The sequence below is a fragment of the Mustela putorius genome, unplaced genomic scaffold (genome assembly GCF_011764305.1).
Source record: "Mustela putorius furo isolate JIRA1106 unplaced genomic scaffold, ASM1176430v1.1 tig00000910_pilon_pilon_pilon, whole genome shotgun sequence".
Lineage (NCBI taxonomy): Eukaryota > Metazoa > Chordata > Mammalia > Carnivora > Mustelidae > Mustela > Mustela putorius.
Window position 1 is genome coordinate 130,675 of NW_025421513.1, and position 17,821 is coordinate 148,495.

General features: G+C 48.0%; 1 protein-coding gene across 2 annotated transcripts; it reads left to right on the forward strand.

Annotated features, from left to right (window-relative positions):
- The first annotated feature begins 5,837 nt into the window (after positions 1-5,837).
- LOC101678385 lies at positions 5,838-15,669 on the forward strand. 2 transcript variants are annotated; one of them, XM_045086221.1, is made up of 3 exons: positions 5,838-5,922; positions 12,482-12,619; positions 14,815-15,669. In XM_045086221.1, the coding sequence occupies exons 2-3, from the start codon at positions 12,591-12,593 to the stop codon at positions 15,476-15,478; spliced, it is 693 nt and encodes a 230-aa protein (XP_044942156.1). In that variant the 5' UTR covers positions 5,838-5,922; positions 12,482-12,590; the 3' UTR covers positions 15,479-15,669. The 2 variants fall into 2 exon arrangements, with proteins under 2 accessions (XP_044942156.1, XP_044942155.1); XM_045086220.1 differs by lacking the exon at positions 5,838-5,922 and adding an exon at positions 7,141-8,247.
- The last annotated feature ends 2,152 nt before the right edge of the window (positions 15,670-17,821 follow it).

The window sequence follows — 17,821 nt, forward strand, 5'->3', positions numbered from 1 at the left end:
TAACTTGGCGCTCCACCGAACAGGGCACAGGTATGCGTGGCAAACCGGCACGTGGGGCGACGTCCACCCGCAGACAGCTTGGTTGTCACCGGTGTTTTATCCGCGTCGCTGCCGACCCGCTGTGCTGCTTCCCAGACGCTCCTCTGATTCGGTGCCTGGTAAATGGCAGGGGAACCTCACGATGACTTCATGTTGGGGGTGATATCCCAGATACTTGTTTGATAAAGGGATCATCTGGATCCTCGCTTCCCCGTATTGCCGTGAAAGTTTTCCCACAGGTGGGGGGACGTCCCTTTGTCAGCAGAGTGTTCCCTTCCCGAAACACACGTGCACATGAGTGTCTTAACTGACCGATGTCTGTACTTCCTGCGCCAGGGGGTGAGCTGGACTCCTGAGCCACGGCACGGATGTGTGTGCGCCCCCGCACAGAGGGGTCCAAACTGGCAGGCTTCAGTCATGCAGGCAATAAACACTCTTCCTGGCAACCCCGCCATGCCAAAGAGACAAATGCCTTTTCACAAGTTGTCATTCCTGTCGAATTAAGCTATGTCTGACGTGAAGAATGCCCATTCTGCCAATGAAGTGTCCTCCTGGCCTCCTGGTGTAGTCCCTGCTGTGAAAACTGGTCACTTCAGAAAAGGTGAGGCCGGCTGTCCCCGGACCTCCGTCACTCTCCCCCACGGGGACAACCACAGTAATTTGACTGTATTTTGCTTTTAATTTACACAAAGCTTTTATCTGTGATCCTTTCCCCTCAAACACAGTATTGTGAACCATTTTGATGATAAATATGTAAAATGTGAATAATGGAATTTATGTGTCTGTGTCCAGCCTTTTGAGGTCTCTGGAGGACGTTCTCTGATACGTAGCAATATGGAATGCTCCACTGCGCTTTCAGCAAAGCACATGTCATCATTACGGTCCTGTGCCCTTCCCGTTGGCCTCTTAGATGTCTGGTTAGCAGGGGCCCAAAGAGTCCAGTGAGTCGGTGGACGTAACTTTGTAAATACCATGTTACTGCATACAAGAACAACCTGGTGCTAACGTTCTGCCCTTGGCGTAGGTGGTGGCTGACTCCTCCCCCCGCCATAGCTCGGCTCTGCAATGCCCTGTACTTCGGGATTTCAGTCAGGGCCGCTGCCCGTGGGCTTTTATCCTGCTTCCACTGTGGAGAATGTGTACGTACTTCATGCTCGACACTCACCACCACCTCTGAACACATCATCCTGCTTGACTTTAACAAAATAAATGGTGTCTTGGAGTGAATGGAGCATGTCTCCGATTTACCTGTGTGACGTCTTTTGTAAGTAACCAGACCGTCCTCACCTTAGGTCAGATTCCCCAGGCTGGGGATATGTTGCCATGTGCCAGTCTAGCCCAGGCTCATCCGTTTGCAGTCAGGACAAAGCCGGGGACCCGGGCTGGATCAGTTAGCTGTTGCCGCCGTGATGCTGTGTAACAAGCAGCTGTGAAAATTCATTGTGTGCATATGCCTCTCTGGAGCTCATGAATTCGTAGATCCTGATGCCCTCTGCTCCGCGTGTCTGGCATCGTGCTCCTGGGACCGGCAGTCTGGTCTGGGGACGTCCAGGGCAGGTGCATGAGAGAACCAGCGTGGTCGCAAAGCTGTTTTCCCACGTACCTGGTTCTGTCACACCTGTGTTCCTTCCGCTGTCAAAGCGAGTCCCCAGGCTGAACGCGGGGGCGGGGGAGGGGGTCTGTCCCCTTGCTTGGGCGGGAGGAACTGTGAAGTCAAGTGCCAGAGAGTGGGTACAGGGTGTGACGAATCACCGCTGGCCTCCATCTCCCACACCAGCGTCCTGGACCCAGAAGTCAGATTCCCCGAGCAAGGCCCCCTCTGCCGCTCCCTAGCCTGGTGGCCATGGGCAAAGCCCTTGGCCTCTCCGAGCCTCCGAGGGTTGCCCTCTGGAACTGGGGAAGGGCTGCGGAGCTCAGCCGAGCTCACATGCTGAGACGTCGGGCCGGTTCAGGAGAGCGCTATGGCAGTGCGGCTCTGGTGTCCCGCATCCTGTCCGCACCCAGGGGGGAGTGCCTTCCCGGAGCAGACCTGCCAGAGCCATCCGGGAGCGGTGCACTTCCTCTGCTTCAGAGGATCAGAAAGGTTCTGTTCTGGAGGAGGTTTTGGGGACCTGTAGGCTAGATAGGAAGGGGGAGGGTCTGTTGAAGAAAACTTCTCAGAGTGTATATTTACTGAGAATGGGGAAAAATGTACAAGTTCAGCTTTTATAAAAGTGGACGAACACCGCCCATTTGTTTTTCACTTCTGGCCTCTGCCCGGGCTACTACAGGTCGTGGCGTCTGCGTTCTGAATTGGTCAGGAGAGGAGTAACAGAACAATTCAGATGCAGCTGTGAGTCACCGCTCTGCTGCAGGGGCTGCGATCCTGCCGTCCATATCCCGTCACCCACGGGTGACAAAGTGCGTGTTTCTGTCCCCGAGACCTTGCATGCTCAGGCTGGTGAACCACACTGGCGACCGTGTGGTCTTTGCTGCAGGCCTGTCAGACTTCTTGCGGGTGAGCGCCCTGGGGTACCCTAACACACAGTCTGGGACGTGGGAACCCCAGATGTTCACTCCATTTTCAGACCTGTCTGCTGTTCTGTCGCACATCTGTGCCCTACAAGACAGGCATTCTGGAAGCGTGTTTTCTGCATCTCCCGTTAAAGAGGAGAAAGACAGTGCACGACCGCACGGTGTGTTCCTTGTGCGAGGTACGTCTTGAGTCAAGGTGATGCAGTGAGCATCCCACAAAGCCCAAAGTGTGTATTGCTAGCCTCCTGCCTCTCCACCAGATGCCCCCAAACGCTCATGGCCATCCCAGCGCCATCTGAGACAGGCAGGCGGACAGGACAGAGATGGTAGAACAGCGCAGGGACAGAGTCTTTCGCAGATTCGACCAAAGCGTAGAGCTCCGCTGGCTTCCATCTGGTCATCAAATTCAAAGTCGAGGCCTGCCCGATAGTGTTCTCCAACCTGGTGAAGACCATGTCAAGGGGGTGTTCACACGGCTGACGGCACCAGGAGGGGGACACATGTGCCGTCCCTGGAGGGTTCTAAGAAGGATGCAGTTTGCGTCCCAAAGTGAGGGAAGTTCTTTAAAAACAAGGCCAAGCCTTACCAGTTGGGCCCCCACACGGGGCCCACTCGAAAGAGAGTAAGATGACCAAAAATAAAAAAGAAAACAAACCCTTGGTTGTTAGGTCCCAACGCCAGGAAACATTGTTTTTTCATTGATCAGCACACCTCTTTGCTTGCTTTCCTTCGTCACGTCGAAAGGGGGGCCAAGACGATAAAAGATAGAGCGGGCTACTCAAAACAGGCGACCCGGCAAACAAACATGCGTGGCCCTAGGACACATCCCGGGCAGCAAAAGGACATCCGCTGGCTGAGCGGTGACGTCTGAGCAAGTCCTGAGATCGTAGTGGACAGCGATCTCTGGCTTCTGATAGTCGCACCGTGGCTATGTAAGCAGTTTCCGTTTGGCAAGTTTGGGTGGAGGCTGGAGAGGTCTGTGCCACTCGCAACGTTTTCGTAGGTCTGAAGCTACTTCAGGATGGAAAAGTTAGTTTAGTTTGTTTGTTTGTTTTCAAGGTTTTCCTTTTGCTCTCCAAAGGCCCTGCCTCGTATCTCTCTAGTCCTCTCATGTCCTCTGGGGAGGGGGCTCCCGTGTGTGCAGTTCCAGTATGCCGTCCTGAACAGGATCCAGCAGAACGAGTCTCGGGGCTCGTGCCTGCGTGTGCTTCTGACCCCAGCGCCTGTTCCGCTTTGTGCAGTTTGAGTTTCTCTAACTCACCTGCCCACGAAGCCGTCAGCCCTCAGAGCTCCCGGTGGGGAGCTGCGTATATCCGTGCTTGTCTGCTGGGGGTGCCCGGTACGAGGGAGCGCTCGCTGTACCCACGAGTATTGAACAAGCAAGCGAACAAAGCAGGGCATACAGTGTGCGTCACAGAGCGGCGTGAGGTCGCCTCTGCTTTTCCCCCGGGAGACCCCTGCGGGTCGATCAGGCCCTTCGTGTGCTCTATCCGCTCTCACGCCAAGAATGGTTATCTTCCTTCCGGCGCAGAAACAGATGCTCGAGCTGTCAGACCTGTTGCCGAGGGACGGAACACGTTCACGTATCTCCTTCCCTCCTCTCTCCTTTCCTTTTTCTTTCCCCCCCTAAGAAGCAGAGGAGTATACCAACCACACATTTTTGAAATTTTTTCTATTTAACAAGGTTGGTGGAAGGGCGCCTGGGCAGCTCAGTTGGTTAAGCATCTGCCCTTGGCTCAGGTCATGGTGCAGGGGTCCTGGATCGAATCCTACATCGGGCTCCCTGCTCAGCAGGGAGTCTGCTTCTCCCTGTGCCTCTCCTCCTGGTCATGCTGTCTCACTCTCTCTCTCTCTCTCTCTCTCTCTCATATAAATAAATAAAATCTTTAAAAGAAAAGTGTTGGGAACTTTTCCCTTAACTAGTCAACATAGTCTTGACTTGCTGGGTAATACTGCGCTCGAAGGAGAGAAATGGCTCACCGAATGTGTTCTCGGACTGGGATCCCAGTTGTAACCTTGGTTATAAAGGTCACTGGGTGTGTGTTTCACTTACATCTTTGTACATATCTCTACTCATTTTCTTGGAATAAATACCTTATCGTGGAAACACTAAGTGATTCTGGAGGAATTGGGGTTTCTATATAGAACTAGTCCTAGGTGCCGGTCAGCTGACGTGATAGGACTTTCCAGGAACTCCATGTCTACAGATGCCCCATTGGAAGCTATTCCCAGTCGTAGGTCAGTTTCTCACAGATGAGGAATTATTACACATAGTCTAGACGGACGGTCTCCCCCGTGTGTGTGGTGTGTCAACAAGGCTGTAGTCAGGCCCAGAGAAAAGGAGGCGCTCCCCCACGAATTAAGGGCATCGTCTCTAGTATTAGCTGCCCGCAGTCTTTCTCAGCGCAGCGCGGCCTGGTGGGTGCCATCTCTGCCTACACCTGCCTATACACATTGCCACAGCCTATTAAAAACAACAACAACAACAACAAAAACAGTCCCTCCTTCCTGAAGATGTGGGTTAGATGCCGTGCCAGGGCAAGAGCAGCAGCAAGTAGGAGACAGGTCTGACTGAGATATATCTTAAAAGCGGACTCTGGGCGCCTGGGTGGCTCAGTGGATTAAAGCTTCTTGCCTTTGGCTCAGGTCATGATCTCAGGGTCCTGGGATCGAGCCCTGCATAGGGCTCCCTGCTCAGCGGGGAGCCGGTTTCTCCCTCTCTCTCTCTGCCTGCCTCTCTGCCTATTTGTGATCTGTCAGATAAAATAAAAATCTTTTAAAAAAAAAAGTGGTCGCTGATGGTCTACTGGCAAGCCTTACCTACCCCCTCAAAGAAAACCTGAAGGAGAGGATATGTGACGAAGAAAAGAAAGCAAAGGGGTGTGCTGATCAATGAAAGAACAATGTGTCTTGGCGTTGGGGACCGAACCACCAAGGGTTTGTTTTATTTTTTTATTTGTTTTTATTTTTGTGTTCTCTTACTCTCTTTTGAGTGGGCCCCAACTCACGACCCTAAGACTAAGGCCCAGAGACCAAAGCCCAAGCTGCCGTCAAGAGGCCCCCGTCTAACCACCTGAGCCCCGCCCCGGACATCCCCTGTACCTAGCAACTGAGAACTTGGAAAGCGAGGACAATTGGGGGCAGAATGTGGGGACCGCGGAAGGCGGGGGGGTGGGGACGGCCTTAGCGAGCGGCTGGCTGGTGCGGTGGCAGAGATCTTCTGTGGGCCCTGCGGAAGGGCCGTCACGGAGAAGCCCTGAGGTTGTCCTTAGAGGAGCGGCGTGGGCTTCTGCACGCCCAGCTGGGTGGCAAACTGTCCTCTTCCCCAGATACTCGGTCCCCGGGAGACCGCGCCCCTGCCGGGCAGAGGTATGGCCCTTCTCGCTGTGTGTGTGTGACGGTGGGGAGAAGAACACAGACGGGTTGCTTGACTGCACTAAGTGTGCGGTTCGTGGGCACGTGTACGACGGCCCTCCACCGCCACCACCATCCCCGGCCGGGACCCCTTCCTCTTCCCAAACTGAGCGCCCGTGGAGCGCCACCTACCCGCCACATCCCTCTGTCCCCAGCCCCTGGCCACCGTGTCCTGCTTCCCGTGTCTAGGACTCCGGCTGCTCTAGGTGCTGCCTGGAAGCAAGTCCCGCGCTTTGTCCCGGGGACTGGCTTGTTTCCCTGCGGTGTCTGCAAGGCTCGTCCGAGTCGGAGCCAGTGTGAGACTCCCTTCCTCTTTCAGGCTGGTGGGGAGACTCGGGGGGGTGTAGAGACCCCGTTTTGTCTCTGCAGCCATCCATGCTGGACACTCGGGTTTCTGCCTCTTGGCTGTGAACGTCGGGGCAGGGAGGGGGTGGTGCGCGGGTGTCTTTCTCTTCCGTTGGGTCTGCACCCGGAGCTGGGATCGCTGGGTCACACGGTGATTTCACGTTTAATTTTTCGAGTTTTTTATCGTGTTTCCTGTCCCTCTCCTCCGTTGTGTTTTGACTCCTTGATCATCCTACAAGTGTTTTGTCTCAGTCGCTCTCAAAGATGAACTTGCTGTTCCTTGCTCTCCCATCCGGATGCCCCTCCCTGGTCTCTCCTGGCGTGGATTCGAGCGGCAGCACATCAGCGTCCCCCACCAGGGCAGACCGAGGGCAGTGGACGGGGCTGACCAGCGCAGGGCGGCGCCCTTCCCCTCGGCACCACCTAATCCCCCTTCTCTCTCCCTTCCGTAGCCTTTGGGCTGTGACGCCACAGGCACGTCATCGTGAGACAGCCTCACTGGGGTTCTTGTAGGTCACCGCCGCTTATTTTGTTGGTATTTCATTGCCCGGTTTCAGGTCCATCTTTCATCCTCCACAAGGCCCATCTCTGCTGAAACTGCTTCTCTGCACGTGTCCTCACCCTCTGCTTCCCCCTTTTCTCTTCCATATTCTCCCATTACCCGATATATGGAGCCCTCCAATTGGACCTCCTTGGCTAGTGAAACAAACAAAAAATCTGACCGTCTCTGGGACAGGCCCTCGTTCCGCCTTAGACCTAGAGACTTTCCAATCGGAACCAAAGACGTGTCAGAAGTCAGGCAAAGTGTGTGGGGTGTACATTAACAAATGTTAGTGAAGACTAGGACCTACTACAACACTGCACTGAAAGGTTTCCCATCTTGGAGAAAGCATTTCAGAGTTCACAAAGCTCTGTTAAATTCGAAGGCTGGAAACTACGTTCAGGTTATGAGCCAGAGTCTGGTAAGAATATCTGTGTTTTAAACTTCCCGAGGCCAGAAAATAACCAGAAAACTACAATGAGGCGCAGTCTTAAAGTGCCTCTTGTTCCTAAGGGTCCTTTACACGGAGCGCCCATGGTGATTCCATATACGCAGTCTTCAAACTCAGGCGAGCCACAGCAAGCCTTACAAGGAGGCGGGGAAAGTAGATTCCTCCTACCTTGCTGGTAGGATTAGCAAATGGTGCGGCCATGTAGGGAAACAATTTGGTGGTCCCCCAAAATGTGGACATAGAGTTAGCCTGTGACCCAGCAGTTCTGCTCCTAGGTACATACCCAAGAGAAATGAAACTATATCCATACACACACTTAGAAATTACCGTTCACAGCAGCATCTCTCATAACAGCCCAAAAAGGAAAACCACACGAGTGCCCACCTTCTGCTAAGTAAACGGTAGTGTAGCTGTACAGTGGAATATTACTGGGCCATGAAAAGGAACAGAGTCCCCACACATCTCTAGATGAGCCCCCAAAACATGTTCAGAAGAAGCCAGACACACCGGCCGCATATGGTAGGACTGTGTTTATGCGAGCTAGAACAGGCAGATCTGTAAGAACCAGGGGTGGGGGTGGGGCGGAGCAGGAAGGAGGAACTCCTAAGGAGGAGGCATTGCCTTTATGATTCTCTTAGGGAGTTTAGCAAATGGTAGACGAACCCTAAAATGGCTGTCCTTTCCACTCGGGTCCCATGTCACAATGGCCCCATTATTCCAGAATTCTCTCCCAAGGTTTTAGAATGTTGGATAAGTGCTGATGTAGGTTTGTCAGTGGTTCATAAGTGGGGCCAGAGGACTTCGATGAGATGAGATCCTGACTGTTGTGACAACATCCTTCAAAGTCCCAGTGGCCCCATCCGACGGTGGGTTGGAAGTGGCCTGTTAGCAGAGAAGGCATCGGCTGCCTGATGGCAGAGGGGGTAGCAAGCATCCACAGAAGGTAAGTAACCCCAGGCCGATGGCAAGAAGCAGATCTCCCCCGGAGCCAAAGACAAACGGGTCGGTGTGCCCACTTTTCCCATTAGGTCATGGAGCTTTGTAACATTTCCGTGAGAGCAAGAATGTGATCATGTTCCTCTTGGCCTCCTGGCAGGGTTACAGAGAGCCTGGGGGTTCTATTAGGAGTTTCTGACTCAACAGGCCATCAGCGCTGGGCTGGGTCTCCATCCCACAGATGACCTCAGGTTTGAGCAGGAGTTTTCTGGAGGAGGCCTCTGGGGACCCATCTGGCGCACTCAACAAAGTCCCCATGCCGCTTGGGTCCCGGCCTCCTGCTAAGTGAATCATGAGTAAGTGAGACACTGTTTTCTGCCCAGCTGGAGGGCGTGTGTCACTGAGTACTTACGACAAGCACCACAAATGCTATCATAACCGTTTGTGCAAGCTGGGTAGTGTTCCATCGTACGGATAACCCCACAAGTCCTTTGTCCCTCGTACTGTAGGTGGCGGTTTCAGTTGTCCCCATCTCTATCCTGAACCGTGCTTCTGCTGATTTGCCTCTTTCCCTACGTTTTTAGAATTTAGTGTATCATTTACACACAATTTGTAGATTGCTGAAAGCAATATCCTCTAAGTTCTGTTTGTTTGAAAATATAGTCACTTTTCATAAAAACCCTGGTTAATATATATTTATCACATAAATTAATAAGCAATCTTATATTTCTCAGTTTTAATTCCTAATACGGTAAGTATGGATGGATGCAAACTCTGGGAACAAAAACTCTTTGGGGTCAATACCTTTTTTTTTTGTTTGCTTCTTATCGCAGGAAAATATATATCACATTATTGACCATTTTAACCATTTTAAGGGTACAGGTCTCCAGAACGTTTGACCCAGTAACTGCCTGCCTCTCCCGCTTCCAAGTGCTAAGTGCAGAGACCCTTTTGGTCCCGAGACCAAGAAGTTTAGGAACTGCCGACGTGGCACTCCCCACGAAGTCCTCCTGTGCCCTCCCCTCCCTGTCCCTCCTCCCCGAAGTCCAGCTCAGCCCGGGGCCCAGCAACACTCACCTCCCTCTGCGGTGTTGCGACCTGCCTCTGTCCTGCTTCTCGGTTAACTAATCATTTACCTTTGCAGAGCACTACGTGTTTCTGGCAGAAAATTGAGACCGTGGCAGAGAGGATCCTGGGCAGCGAAGGGAAGGCTGTACCTCCAGGGCCCTTAGCCAGTTCTCCTTCCCAGAGGCCACAACTCTTAAACATTTCCCGCACCCAGAATTCTCTGTTCATATGCAAGCATGTTTCCTATATTGTGTTTATACACATTTAAACGTGTTAGATGTTCGCCCTAGTTTTCACTGACACGGAGCCATTGATTTATTTCAGAGAGAGTGAGCACGGTGGGGCACAGAGGCGAGAGCAGGGGCAGAGGGAGACGGAGAGAGAGGATCCAAGCAGACTCCACGCTGAGCACAGAGCCTGACGCGGGGCTGGATCTCGCAACCCTGAGATCACGACCCCAGCCATAACCAAGAGTCGGATGTAACCGACCATATCCCCCAGGCGCCCCAACCGAGCCATTTCTATACACTTGCTTCTGCAACATGCATTTTCACTGAGCGAGATATTTCTAACGGCTTTCCTTGCAGACACACACCTCTTGCTCACACGCAAACCACGCGTGAATGGTAAATAAATACATGCCAGTGTGGGAGGCCCCCACGGGAGGTCCGGAGCCCTCCATGCTCTCCATGCACGGCCCTCCACTCCCGCTCATACTCCTCACTATGCTTGCGTCCCGTTGCCTGTGCCCCTGTTTTTCCCAATTTGGGAAAGTGATAGACTCTTACTTTGAAACACAAAACAGTGGGCTGCCTGGGTGGGCTCAGTTAAGCGGCTGCCTTCAGCTCCGGTCGTGATCCCAGGGTCTTGGAATGGAGTCCTGAGTTGGGTTCCCTGCTCAGTGGGGAGCCTGCTTCTCCCTGTCCCTCTGCTGCTCCCCCTGCTTGTGCTATCAAATTAATAAATCTTTTTAAAAAATGAAAAAAAAATCACTAGTAATCCCAATAGAGGCATGTTGTTTTGCTTATTTAGGGTGGGCAAAAATAAGATCACACTAGGAACTTGGGAGTTTTATTATCTGTTTTACATTCACCTACCACGGGTGTTTTCCCACATTGTGAAATACTCTTCTACTGTTACATCTGCTGTGTCTTATGGCAAATGAATGACCAATAACGTCCTACAGTGTAGTTATGTATCAGATATAATTCATCCTCCATAGCTTCATAATATCAATGAAGCCTTAGTTATTGTTTCTATTTTAAAAAATCAGGCTCATGGCAGAAATGCCTTAAAAGGTTTGAACAGTCAGGGGCACCTGGGTGGCTCAGTGGGTCAATGCCTCTGCGTTCGGCTCAGGTCATGATCTGGGATCCCGGGAATAGAACCCTGTATCAGACTCTGTTCAGTGGGGAGCCTGCTTCCTTCTCTCTCTCTGTCTCTCTGCCTACTTGTGATCTCTGTCTGTCAAAATCACCAAGTAGCAGGTTTTGCTCTCGCCACTGTAGGATGGATTCTCACCACCATGTCCATGGGCCTCATGGACTAGACAGTGTGGAACATGGACAACACCTCCCTCTTGCTCTCTGGCCTGGTGTACATGGGAATGTGGAAAGTCTGCGTTGACCACCACGTCAGCAACCATAACAAAGCCACCCTGTGTCACCGTTACAGCTACTGTGACGTCTATCTCCCACTTGATATTCATGTTTCCCAAAACCACCTGCTGATCGCTAGCATTCTAGGCCTCCTGGGGCAAGCCTCCATCATTTTTGTTCTCAGGAATGCCTACCTGGGAATTCTGTGGGAGAACGCCACCTTCAATCCATTCATTGCTTCAGGAATTCTGAACCTGGCCTCCAGCGTTATCACTCAGTGATAAGTGAGCAGGATATTACCTTCTCCCCCACTCCCAACCCCCATCACCCCCTCCCCCCATCTCTTATCTATACCTTCAAGCTAAACACTCAGGAAATCAGCAGTGCCTTTCTGGTGGCGTGTCTGGCTGCCTTCATGATGTTTCTGAGTGGGTTGATTTTCCTTTTTTATTTTGAGTGGGTTGATTTTCCTGTCCCACAAATACAGGATGTTCTATCAAATATCCCAAAGATTCCAGACCATGGCAAAGGTAATATGTGCAGAAAGTGATTGTTTCTTTCTGTTATCTTCTGTGCCTTTAGTTTATTGATTCAATGTTTCATTGCTTGAATTAAGGAAATTTCATTAAAAAAAATTTCCTCACCTGCCAGTTGGTCTTACAGGATCTGAATTTTAATTATTGTTGAATAAGTAATCAGTACTATAAACCTAGTGTACAATTTTGGAAGGTGAAAATGTTTTGGAGATGGATGATTACAATTATGTACAATAATGTGAATATCTTTAATGCTGCTGAACTGTACACTTCAAAATGTTTAAAAAGGCAATTTTATGTGATGTATTTTATTACAGTAAAGTAGAAAAAAATGACAGATGGCCATGATTGTAATTGACCTAGAATTTGTCTACTTTTTATTCTGGTAATGTGAATAAACGCCATCTGCTATTAGGAGAGCCAAGAAGCAGTGTCAAAGTCTGTCTTTGCCCTTTATATCTATGTGACCTTGTGTAAGTTACCTTACTTCACTGTGCTCTGTCTCCGCATCTAGAAAATGGGATCAAAACTGTGGATATATCATTGGGCTGTTATGAGGATTGAATGTTTTGTTTTTTGTGTTTTTTTTTTTTTTTTCAGAATTCCTTGGAAACTTTATTTAGCCTCATTATATTGACTGTAAATCTAAATTGCCTCTATACTGTATACCCTTTTGATTGAGTAAAATTTTTGGAGAAATAACAATATTGACATCATTTGCTTTACTGATCCACTAACTTTTCCCAAAGGGAATATTTAATAACTAAAATACCATGTAACATAAGTTAATATCTAAGATTTCATGTCATAATCCAGAATGGTACTAATACCCATTGAATGGCAGTTACCAGAAATTTTAGCTTAGTCCTAGAAGTAGTAAACAATTTTAAAGTGTAGGATTGAATGTTTTAATATTCAAAAACTATTTGGAATGGGTCGTAACCTATACAAAACAAGGTATGTGTAATATTTGGTAAAGGGCACAATATGTTGGGTTACAATATGTTATGGTTACCTAACCATACTTCTTTTACTATAGGTGGATGATCTCTCTTCATGGATTTTTGAATGTTGACTGGAACATTTCCCTTTCCTGATTGAAATATCCTACTGCTATGAAGACTATTTGCCTTTCTCTAATCTTCTGAATGCTTGACTACTTCTACATGGCTCTTGGGTAAAAAAAATTTTTTTTAAGATTTTATTTATTTATTTGACACACAGAGATCACAAGCAGGCAGAGAGGCAGAGAGAGAGGAGGAAGCAGGCTCCCCGCTGAGCAGAGAGCCAGATGCGGGACTCGATTCCAGGACCCTGAGATCATGACCTGAGCTGAAGGCAGAGGCTTTAATCCACTGAGCCACCCATGGACCCTTGGGTAAAATCTTAAAAAAAGATATAGGGAGTCTTTCACATTTGGTCTTCAGGAAAAACATATTCCCACCCCTCTGGTTTCAGATACAGCAGTACCAAAACTTCTGCGAACTGGCATATTTTCCTGTATTTCTGATCTTCTCTTTCCTAATTCCTTTATGCTGTCAAAACTCACGGTTCCTGTGGTCTGTTAACTTCAGACCTACATTGGTAAAGAAATACTATTCCTGGACAGTGAGGCAATCAGCCTTGCAGGTGACCCCAAACTCATTTGTCCAAGGTCACTAAAATTCCTGCCTTTGTACCATTAGGAAGCACATTCCCCAGGAGATTGTGGAACAGCAGATACAATGTTGGGAATATCAGTCTTCATAGCAAGGAGGTGTATTTCTGCACAGGAAATGGTTGATGTTATTCATACACCAACCCGCCCTGAGCCTTGCCTCATTCCCTTCTGCTAATCAGCAGAGAAGCTCCAAGAAAAGCATGTTCTGGCTATCCCTGTCACGAGCTCCCAAGGATTCAAATGGAAAAATAAGTAATTTGGCCACAATCTAGATTTTGCATCATGCAAAATACATCAACTTATTGTGACACCAGGGGGGCTCAGTTCATTGAGTATCTGGCTCTTGATATTAGCTCTGGCTCTTGATTTCAGGGTTGTGGGTTTGGGGCCTGTGTTGAGCTCTGCATTGGGTGTGGAGCCTACTTAAGCTTAAAAAAAAAAAATTATACTATTTTTAAGTAATAACCAAAAGAATCCAAGTCTAAAGGTAGAGTTTTAAGCAAGCGGTGGGCAAAAAAATTAAATAGGCAGGATGTGTTGTTCATAACACGTTGTCAAGGTCATGTTTATTCTGTTTTTCATTTAAAAATATGTACTTTGGGGCACCTGTGTGGCTCAGTGGGTTAAAGCCTCTGCCTTTGGCTCGGGTCATGATCGTGGGGTCCTGAGATCAAGCACCACACCGGGCTCTCTGCTCAGCGGGGAACCTGCTTCCTCCTCTCTCTCTGCCTGCCTCTCTGCCTACTTGTGATCCCTGTCTAATAAGTAATAATCTTTTTAAAAAATAATAAAAGTATATGTACTTTATTAAAAACCATATAAATTTTAGGAAAATATGGATGAGTCTCTGCCCCTACTCTTTTTGTGTGCATCCTTCTAAAAAAATTTTTAATGGCCCATTTTTAAAAAAGATTTCTTATTTATGTACTTGAGAGTGAGCACAAGCAGGGAAAGCCACAAGGAGAGGGAAAGGGACGGGGAGAAGCTTGCTTCCTGCTGAGGACCCTGAGATTATGACCTGAGCCAAAGTCCAATGCTTAACTGACTGAGCCACCCAGGCATCCCTCATACTTCTAAATTTTCTAAAAGTGTATGTACATATCTATTTGTGGAACTGTAAAGAAATTAGGTGTGTTTTCTATTGACACAAATGATCAGACCTTATATATTTGTTTTGCTTTTTCTTTTTTGTGTACTATAGAAATTTGTTCAGACAATTCACATGGATTAAGTCATTGGTAGTAATGGCCTTGAAATGTAATCTTGGGTGAACAATAATGTAGTTAATCATTCCTCTATTACTAGACATTTATTATTATTTACTTCTAGTTTTTCTCTGTGATAGATGGTACAGAAACTAAGATCTCCCTTTGCATATTTTTGCATACTGTTATGAATACCTTGTTATAATTTCCAGAATTGGAATTGTTGAGTAAGAGGGTGAGTATTTCAACTCTTGGGAGATATGTCACATTGCATTCCAAAAATGTTTTGCAAATTAATACTGTTACCATGGTCATTCTATCATTGCCTAAAATATTTAGAACACTAATTGAAAGCCAATATATATGTAGGATACTTACATGTAACTTTTAGAAAGAGGGACAAGACATCAATATTTAGCATTTTTTAAATTGTGGCTCACTCCATGTTTATTTTTTTCTCTTTGGCGTTCCTGGCTTGACTTCATGATGCCTCCAACTTGTCTTCAGTCAATCTGAATTGAAACACTCTTTTCTCAAAGTGTTGGGCCTCTTCTTTAGTTATTTGGCCTGGGCTTTAGGCATCAGCCTAGCCAGCAGCCGATCCTGGCGGGTATGGGAGTTTAACAGCAACGTTGTTCCCATTGTGTTCATTGGACTTTGGGAAGTTTTCTATTTTCAAAAATTTAACATCTCTGGCTCCATTGTTGAGTTGCCCATGCATAACAGGATGAATGGTAGCTGGGTCATTTCAAATGAAATCTGGTATGGGCAGGATCTGATATTGTTAGCAAATTTTATGAAGTCAGTAGTCCTGATTTTTGGCTCAGTGGCACTTTTAGTGTGCTGGATCTATGTCCCATTCCAAGATTTCCTTCGATCGTGTTACAACATCTGTGCCTTCTTCCTTGTCTTCAGCAGTAGTTGTACTATGATTACAGTGAGCTGGAATTTTGCTGTGGATTTTTATGGCCAAAGCACCCTTGACTTTCCACTTAGCTTTCCCATTGGAAAAGCAATGCTAATAAGGAAACACTTCTCCTATGTGTTTCCACTAGGAGTCACAACTGCCACAATATCGCTATTAAGTGCTGCCATGTTTTTCTGTGAAACATTTTCCATGAAACAGTGGAGTCAAGTGAAACCCTTGGCTGTGGGCAAATGTCCAAAATAAATGATCTGAATGAAGGGCCTACTCTTGTAATGGCTGTCAGTGTTTTTTTTTTAAATAAATATCTACCTACATACATTGTTCTAATCATCTACTCATTTAAAATAAAAACATATTTGGCTTTTCAGAGTGTGCCTGAAGCTTTTATTGTCCTGTTCTCTGTTCTGCAAACATCTTCCTTTCTTTGAAGCTGTAGGCAAACATACTGTTATGGAACCTGGACGGGATCATCCGAGTGAAGCAGCAGCACTGGGGGATCTTGGAGGATACGAGATTTACTTAATGGAGGCAGGCTCAGAGGAGAGTGATCTCCAAAGGTCTGAGCCCCCGTACAAAGTGGGTAGTTATACGCTTTTGCTTCTCTATATGTGGCACTTTTGTGCCTATGGCAGGCAGAGCAGGAAGGAAAACCCAGAATGGCCCCGGGGCCAAGACTGGGATCCCCTGATAGATTGGTTGGCCACCTTAGAGCACAAATTTCCCTTATTAACACTATTATTATTAACACTGTCTGCACACTGTGTCAAAAATCAGGGTATCTGGGTGGCTCAGTTGATTAGATGCCTGGTTTTGGCTAGTGTCATGATCTCTATGTCCTGGGATAGAGTCCCATGTTGGGCTCCCCACTAAGTGGGGTCTGCTTCTCCCTCTGCCTAACCCCAACTTGTACTTTCTTGAATATATAAATAAAATCTCTAAAAAAGAAATCATGCATGACTTAGTTTGTTAGGTGACTGCCTTCAGCTCAGGTCATGTACCGCTCTTGGCCCACAAGGAGGACAATGAGCCTGGTATGGTGTTAATGTTTCATTTCCGTTTATTTAATCATCTTCCTTAGCTTATATACAGCAGGGTGACCAATAAGGGGTCAAGCCATGGGGAGAGCCAATGAGAGTCCTGTTACTATGGTGATTAAATTTGATACAGCCAATAACTATGTCCTCCTTTAGGCGGGCTTCACCAGAAAGTTCATTGTATACTTGCAGCATGTTTTGCTAGCAGTGAGCCAAGCACCTTCTTGTAATGGCGGGGACTTTCCTGGCCGGAGGCAGTCCCCGACATCTCCCCCTTTTTTGTTTTATGGCAGAGATTGTGCCTGTCTTAGGTCGTCAGTAGCAGAAAACATCCTTACCCGTCATCAGACACAAGATATCGATGATCTCTGTCCTGTCTTAGGTTGGTATGTTTCTCTACTGATCTTACCGTCTGACTACTGATCTAGCATGCTTAGCCATATCTGGGGAGATGTCCCAGCCTCTATTGACATAGGGGCTTGTGCTATAGCTCGGCTCTGCTCTCGCTGCTGTGTTCTCCATTGGTGAACGTTTCTGAATAGAAGCAGAATGCCAATAAGGAGGAGGACAAGATGACCAATTGTATCAGCCCATTTTTGGTGAACTGGAACATATTGCTGAATGTTGGAAATAGCTCTGGGAGGGAAGCTGGTTGCACACGCGTACTATTTACTCGAGTTATCTCAGCCAGAAGGATTCGTGTGAAATTTTGAAAATCGTCAGACCAAGTACCCTGCAAATACTAAGAGAGCTGTTGGGAGGAATTGCTGGCCTTATTAAGTTGAGAGAATTTTACAGGGGTAACACAAAGCGCAGAAAAAGGAACAATAGAACCAACACTCAGTACATCAGCTAGTGAAGAACGGGGGGGGGGGGGGAAGATAAAGGAAGAATTAGTTAAAGGTAATGGATAGGGCCAAGCCTTCAGAATAGCCCATAATCACGTGTCGCTGTTGGGGGAATTAGGAATATCAGAGTCCCCCACGACAGTAGGAGGATCACGGCTTCCTCTGTCCTCATCCTCGTTCTCAGGGGCCTTCCGGACCAATCTCTCTGGAATCCAAATCGGCACTTCTTTGTCCTGTGGGAAAACACAAACGGAGCCTCTGCTCCAGATTAATACAGGATCCGGGCCTTTCCATTGTCCCGTAAGGATATCCTTCCAAAGAACTAAGGGCTTGGGGGAAGAATCCATACGGGCTGAATGTCTTTCAGCTGCTGCTTGACCGTTTTTATCGAGCGTCAAAAAATTTAAAATAAATAGAATTGTATTTAGTTTGTCTTTAGGGGACCGGAACGTGTCCCCTATTCCCCTTTTGTTTTAAGAGTTTGATGGTTAAGTGGGCACGTTCCACGATGGCCTGTCCTTGAGGATTGTAGGGAATACCATGATTTAGGGTAATGTTTAGTTGAGTAAGGAAACCGTGAAATACTTGTGAGGTGTATGCAGGTCCATTGTCTGTTTTTATTGTCGAGGTTTACCCCAAGCAGCGAAGGCTTGAAGGCAGTGGGAAATAACATCTTTGGATTTTTCCCCAGCATGGATAGAGGC